At 42.1% G+C, this 7,567-nt stretch overlaps 1 protein-coding gene across 2 annotated transcripts in view; it reads left to right on the top strand.

The window, feature by feature from the left end:
* The first annotated feature begins 3,251 nt into the window (after positions 1-3,251).
* Map3k7 (mitogen-activated protein kinase kinase kinase 7) overlaps positions 3,252-7,567 on the top strand; it is a 63,133-nt gene continuing 58,817 nt past the window's right edge. The window contains exon 1 of one of the 2 annotated variants that reach the window (XM_057790857.1): positions 3,252-3,655. In XM_057790857.1, the coding sequence (XP_057646840.1) occupies positions 3,536-3,655 (120 nt within the window). In that variant the 5' untranslated portion in view covers positions 3,252-3,535. The remainder of the gene's footprint in view (positions 3,656-7,567) is intronic. The other variant, XM_057790858.1, reaches the window with a different exon arrangement.

The raw sequence follows: 7,567 nt of genomic DNA, 5'->3' as shown, positions 1-7,567 counted from the left end.
AGAGTTTAAATGGCCTATACTTCCAGGTCACAGTGCACCACTGAGGGATGCATTGTGGGAAGGGAAATCAGGGCAAGAATCCAGAGATAAGACCCAAAGACACGTTCTTCTGTTCTTCTTCTGGTAAGCTCTGCTCTCTGGCTCATACTTAGCTAGCTCTCTTCTGCAGTTCAGGTACACCTGCCCAGGAAGTGGCACTACCCACAGTGGGCTGGGCTCTTCTACATCAATCAAGACAGTCCCTCACAGACCAACTTATAAAGGCAATTGCTCAATGCAGAATTTTTTTAGGTGATTCTAGGCTGTGTCAATTCGACAGTTAATGCTAACTAGAAGATTGGAACAGAAAATAAACCAAAAATAAAATTAAAAATGTCAGATTGTAACTATGTAGAAATAAACAGTAATGGATAGAAAATGAAGGGTAGGGAGCTAAAGGAAATATGACATCATTATCTCTGAAGTAGTGATAGGGCTGATAACCAAATGATAAGACAGACATTCCTGAGTAAGAGTAATTTAGGAAATCGGAAACCCAAGTTATGAATACCTCACCTAAGCCAGTCAGCACATGGTAATGGAAATAACACACATACACATATACAACAAACAACAACAACAACAAAAACAGACTTAACACTTGAGGGGACAAGAGCCTCAACAAGCAGAGGCCAACATACTAAATGTCTGAAAATTATACTTTCCAAATCAAAGATAACATACTAGTTAAAGAAACATGTTCCATCCTCCTACCTTAATAATATCCTTTTCCTCGGGAGGCAGAGGCAGGCAGATCTGTGAGTTTGAGGCCAGCCTGGTCTACAAGAGCTAGCTCCAGGACAGGCACCAAAAACTACAGAGAAACCCTGTCTCGAAAAATCAAAAAAAAAAAAATAATAATAATATCCTTTTCCCCAGAACATGGTAGTCTAAGCAAAGCTATCCTCTAATCCCTGTGCTCTTCCTCGGACTTCAAACTACACCACAAGGGACTTGGCACATCCCAGATGTGGGAACCCCAAGCTGTTCATCCAAACTCACACATACACATTCTTCTTCAGCCACTTATCAGCCTAAGCCAGACTCCACTGTCAAGTGTAAGCCAGTCAGCAGTTAAGCTACCCCGTGATAACAGATTCTCCGAATCACCAGGACTTAGTGTCTGTGATGGACAACGGTTCCCACCATTATCACACCCTAAGGAAGGAAAATATGAAACTAATAATTATTTCAGGATGAATTAACTTTATGTATCAGCCACTCTTCTAATTTTTCATAATCCATTGAGGTTAATATTAGGTAGGCATATTAAGGTTGAAAGTTTAATTTATTCAAGATATGTGGTAGAACTGGAACAAGAGATACTAGAACCTGTGCTTTAAGCTAAAAGACATACATCCTAAAAGCAATTAACACTTTTCTTCAAAACATAGGAAAACTAAAAATATTCTAGAGAAAGTAAAATTACTAACAAACCAAAATAGCTTTTCCCTAACAATTCCTTAACATTAGCCTTAAGCACATGATGTTCATTTCAGTAATATTTATAACTAGAAAAAGCAGCAGACAATTGGATAGCAATCCATGAATACCCTGCCTTTTCAGTTTCCATGTTTCTCAGTTCCAAAGACCCACTGCTGTGGAATATTAGCTTAAGATGTGTTACATTCATTTATGCTGTGCAACATTTAATGATGCAAAGATGTGTTGCATTCTTTTATGTTGCATTTGTTTAACTCTGTAATACTGTTATTTTGCCTGTCTAAAACACCTGGTTGGTCTAAAAAAGAGCTGAACAGCCAATAGCTAGGCAGGAAAGGGAAAGTCTCCATTAGTAAATTAAGACTTAGCATTCTCTGGAGTTCATCCTTAGGCACTAAATCTAACTCCAGTGTTCCTGCTGGTTTTTGAGTCAAATCAACTAAAATTCAACACATAGTTTAAACTAAATATTGTGTTAGTCACACAACATGGATAATTCTATCCATGGGGTACTCCAATCTAATTTGTGAGACTCAAACTTGAATTGCAAAGCTACTGATGAGTATTTTATGAAACATAAAGTAGCATGAAGGCAGGAAAAGGTTAAACTATGGGGACATAAAGCAAAGGAGCCCCTTACTCAGAAATTGAAGCTTGCCACCGGGCTAAAGAAAATCAAGAACTCCAGTAGAACTAACACTTGCTATGAAGATTGTCAACATAAAGGCAACATCCCATTATATAAATGTTTTATACTGAGTTAGCAGTGAACCTTGCTTAGGTTCAAGCCTCTATACCCTTCAAGGAAGGCCTTCTTTCTTTCCTAGATATTTTCTGGGAATCCCACAAAACAAGAGTATCAACTTCGTTTCCAGTGCAGTTATCCTAACTTAAGCAACCCTGGAATCTGGAATTTTGCCCGCATCAATGGTAATCTTGTTAGGTCCTCTTCACAAACACCTTGTGAGTTTACTTAAACTCCTTAGCAGGCCTTCAAAGACAATGCCTTCAAAGGTCATCAAAATCCTGTATATAAACATTGTAAGGACAGCAAAGTATGAGTCTTCCAGCTTTGCTTCATACTGGCTTCTCTTAGAATTTTTTTTTTCCTTGTTGTGTCTAAGGGTCCGGCTTTGCACGAGGGGGAAATCTCTCAAAACAAACTCTTTGGGCTTTTGTGGGCGACAGTCTCAGTAACTGAACAATTTTAATTGCCTTACGACTTGTGTGAAATTTCATCTATCTGACACCATAATGTTAGCTTCAATCAGTGAGCACTCCTACTTCACGGTGTTACTCTGGATGCTCGCACTAACTGCTTTTTTCTTCGAATCCCTCACAGGCTTAGGAGTTAGAGCAAAGGAACATGCACAGTGCTGCAAAAGCCCACAGAGCAGAAACATTTTGGCGAAGCTTGAAAGCTTCTTCAACAGCTCCCGAGCGAAACTGAAAATTAAGAGGCACCCAAAGAGCACGACACGAACGCCACCCTGCCTGTCTGCAGACCGCTCAGAACAGAGGCGGGGAAGGCACGACGCAGTTCCAAAAAAATAGGCAAAAAGCTACGGAGTTTATCTTTCCCGCTGCTTCCTGCGGGACCAACCGGACGGCCTTCTGCCTCGCTCCGCGCCAGTTCCGTGCGCGCACTTTCATTGCGTCACCGCGCCAGGTATCGCGGTACCACCCCGCCGCCGAGGCCCTTGCACAAAAGTCTCGCGAAACTTGTCCCACGGGCCCACGGCTCCACGCTCGCCCTCGCCCACTCCGCCCCGAAACCCGCGCTGCTCTGTCGGTCCAAGTCACAAAACTCCCCCCCGTCCGCTTCCTCCAGTGTTGCCTCCTTCCACTCAGTTCCGAGTCCAAACCGGAACTGGAAGTCTGGTGGGCGGGGCCCGCCGACGGAAAGCGCTGAGGAGCCGGAGCCGGGACTCGGCTGTGGCCCCGGTCGGTCCCGCGCCACGGAGCGCCCGGCGGCGGGGCGGCGCGGCTCGGGGCTGAAGGGCGGCGGGCGGGCCGGTGGGCGGGCGCGGCCCCCCGGGCGCCTCGGGGGATCATGTCGACAGCCTCCGCCGCCTCGTCCTCCTCCTCGTCTTCTGCCAGTGAGATGATCGAAGCGCCATCGCAGGTCCTCAACTTCGAAGAGATCGACTACAAGGAGATCGAGGTGGAAGAGGTGAGCGAGGCCGGGCCCTGCAGCCCCCGCGCCGCCGCCTGGGGTCGGGGAACTGGAGGCGACGGCTTCCGGATGGGCTTCACGGTTGACTTTGGATCTGTGACTCTAGACCTGCTTATATACGTGGTTCGATTATCCGTAAATAGGTCGCGCGAAGTTTGGCGGCTGCGGAGTTTCGGTCGTGGTGTTAAAGGCCATGATTGCGTGTGTGTGACTTCTGGTGTGGTGTGTGAGACCAAAGGATGCTCGGGACAGGCTGGTAAAGAGACCGTCTCCCGGCGCTTTCCGCGCTCCGGGATTCTTCTTTCTCGGATACCATAGAGTAGTTCTGTCCCCCTGTTGGGCCACTGTAGATGAATTCCATTCTTCAGTGACATGAGGCTGTTACGAAGAGACGTTTGAAATGAACTATGAAAGTGGCACATTCTGGAAAGGCAAGTAATGATTGTGGTGACTATAACACTACACCAGAAGTCGCTGTTAGAAAAACGGAATAAATGGAATCTTCGGTTGGAATTTCAGAACAGACGTTTCCGAGTGTCTTCAGTATATCACCTATTTTCAGTTCCACAGTGGTGTCAGTTCTAAGAATCTTCATATTTACAAAAGAAAAACTGTGTGTGTGTGTGTGTGTGTGTGTATTTAAAATGCCGCTTAGAACTCTTTAAAACTTTGGTTAGAAATACCTTCGTGCTTTTCCTATTACTTTTTCCTGTTTTTAAGCATTTTGTGTTTTCTACACCATACTGTGCGATTTATGGGAATCTAGACTGAGTTGCCTTTAAGGTTTTTTAACCAGTGTAGTAAGGAGTTAAAAGTTTCAAGCTAATTAACACTCAAAAAAACACACATTTTTACCTTAGATGATTGCTAAGTCCTATTTCTTCATCACGAAGAGTAACTGTAGAGATCCCGTGTTCATTGATACTATGGCTATCTTACAAGTGTGGTGGTAAGGGCAAGGTTTAAGACAGGAAGGTTAAGTGTGTAGAACAGGCCACCGTGTGACTTGGTTTCCCTCTGCTCCCCGAATGTTGGTTTCCTTTGCTGTAAGATGGGAGTAATCGCTACTCCATCAGTGTGACAAACCCGGCTAAGCAATGGATGCAGAAAACCCAGCATAGTATCTGACATATTGTTAAGAAATAAGGTTCCAGAGAAGAAGGGTGACCTGCTTTAAGGTCACGTCTAAAAGAAGGCCTGTTTGGGAAGAGGAAAACATTCTATATGTGGGGGTTTCCCCCCCCCCTCGTTGAAGCTAAGATAAATTCCTTTTTTCAGAAGCGGGTAGTTGATCCAGCTTTCATGGATAACATTCTTTTTTAAGACTAAAAACTTCAGTGAGTCATCATGCAAGAATTGCAGTTTTTAAATAAGCATTTACATGTGCCCTGGCAAATTGCTGTGCTTGTAGACTACAAATTGTTATATAATAATAACTCGTCCTTCGTGGTCCACCACTTGTTCCCACACACTTACTGGGCGTGCTCCTTTATTGCACAGTACTCCTCAAAGCTCTCACATTCTTGCTTCATTGAGGCCTGCAAGTTGCTGAGGGAGACAGTAATCAGTTTGATGGTCTCAGCCCAAAGCTTAGGTATCGTTTTGAAATTTGTTTCATTTTAGTGCCTAGTTTATTTTCATATTCTTGATTTAATTCAGGCCTTTCTGATGTCAAAAGCATTATATAGTTTCCATTATAGTCCTCATTTGAGCATATTAAGCATATTGTATAGTCAGTGGTGCACCTCGGGCACTCGGTAGCTATTTTTCAACTTACATTCCACCTCTAGTTTAAATCATAAATAGAAAAAGAGAAAGATGACCCAATACAGAAACAATCTTACATTGCTTTCAGTGTTTTATATGGACAACTATATCACCTTTTAAATTAAGAAAATAGTGGCTTGGGGTGTAACTCAGAATTCTTGCCCACCATGCTTGAGGTTCTGGCTTCAATCCCAGCACACAAACAGCAAGATATGAGATCCACATAATTAATATCTCAATAACAGTACAATGGAATCAGCATTACACAAATATAATTAGAAGCTGTGGTTTAAGAAAACAATCTAGTTATAGACCAGATGTGGACTCATTTAGTAGATACACATCTCTAAGACAACAGATGCTTTTCATCATTGCATTCTTAGTGTTATGGGTCTTCACTTTCAAAATTTAACGGCTGCCAAATTATATCAGTTCTGTGCCTCCAAAATCTGTGTGGGTACTTAATTTTTTTAAAAAGTCAGTTTTTAACCTTCTTGTACTTGAGCAAAAAGAATTAACTGTAGACTGCATTGAGGGTGGGATGGTTAAAAAATGTGGTTTGGTGAAAAATATATTAAATTGAGTATATAGAAAATTAGGTGCTGTATTGATTATGCCAGACTCTATTTAGGCAGGTCATTTATTTTGGAGACCTATAATTTCTCTCTTAAATACTGACAGATTGGACGAGATCATTAGATGTCTATTCCAACTGTAAAATAAAATGCATGTGTTCTCTTGTTCTCCACAGTACGTGTAGAAGTTCTTAGTCAGTCATAATCGTCCTAGGAAATGGAGTTGGGTAGACAGATCCCATTTCACAGATACTGACTCATGATTATAAAGTTTAGTTTGCCAAAAGCAGCATCTCTTAAATCAGAGGCAGAGCTAGGAATTTGAAGTTTCTCAGTCATGAGTCCTTTGTTCTTTCCTCTTGATCTAGAATGTCACTGCGGTACTCCATAGGGGAACCCTATTCTAGGAATGAAGATACAAAATACTGATTTCCTCCATAGGAGTTGGTCCTCTGCAGCCAACATTTTCTTCTCTGTGCAGTGTGCTGAGGCTCAATGGAAGAATCCTAGAGTTAGTTACATTTTCAGAATCATGATGTCAGAGTTGGAGATGTGATATAGCTCAAGCATATAAGCTATAACTTGACAGTTGTCGAATCACAGCAGCTCCAGTAAGTGGAGACAGAATTGAAGCTAGGTGCAATATAAATTCACTTGGTTCAAAATATCACTAGTAAATAATTGTCTTTGCACTTATTCCTCTGCCTTTGAGCTCTTCCTCCAAAGCATCACATGACGGGTTCCTTCTCACCATTCAAGTCCCACCTCAAATGTTTCTTCCCTAGAGAAGCTTTCGCCAAGCAGCTTGGGACTTTGTTATTTCTGTTCTCTTTTGTGACACTTACCTGTAATTGAATGACATTTCTAATCCTAGCACATAGTACCTAAAGGTTCTCTAAGTATTTTTTGAACCAGTAAATGAAATTATCACAGCAAATTATGAGAATTAAATGCACATCTGATTTTCTTATATGTAATAAACGAAGGGTTAATTTACATAAGCCAGCACTATACAGGCAATGAGAGCTGACTCTTCCCAGTCTCAATGCCCTTCTTCCCCATTATACGTAGTAAATGTTTAGCAGGGGTAAAAGACCCTATAAAGAGCCAAGTGCTGTGAGTGAGTCAGTCATTGGTGGATTTCACTTAACTGTAGACTGACTGTATTTATAGGGTTACTCTGTCAAGGAGTCGCAGAGTGGTGACCACAGCTAAGGATATTGGACATATAAATCACTCTTTATGTGTGTCCTTGTGTTTTATTGGAGATACACAGAAAAGTATACTAGGATAAGACTATGTAAAAAGAACTTTAGCAGTTGCTATAAACTATTAGGCAACTGATTCTAGAGGAGAGCTTAAAATTATAGGGCTTGAATAACCGAGTCTATGGTTGTTAGTGGGTGGTTATGGAAATCCAAAGATAATCAGTACGTTCTTCTGTGTGAAACTGGTGACCACTGAGCTCAATAGAAATCCGGAATGGCTAAAATCAAGAATTGGGTGCAGACATTGTTTACGTGTCATACACATGTAGCCAGACAAATAATCCGAGCATATCATTTAA

Source organism: Chionomys nivalis, chromosome 16 (assembly GCF_950005125.1).
Source record: "Chionomys nivalis chromosome 16, mChiNiv1.1, whole genome shotgun sequence".
Taxonomy (NCBI): Eukaryota; Metazoa; Chordata; class Mammalia; order Rodentia; family Cricetidae; genus Chionomys; species Chionomys nivalis.
The sequence above is the reverse complement of the archived record's forward strand: the minus strand, read 5'-3'. Positions and strand labels throughout refer to the sequence as shown.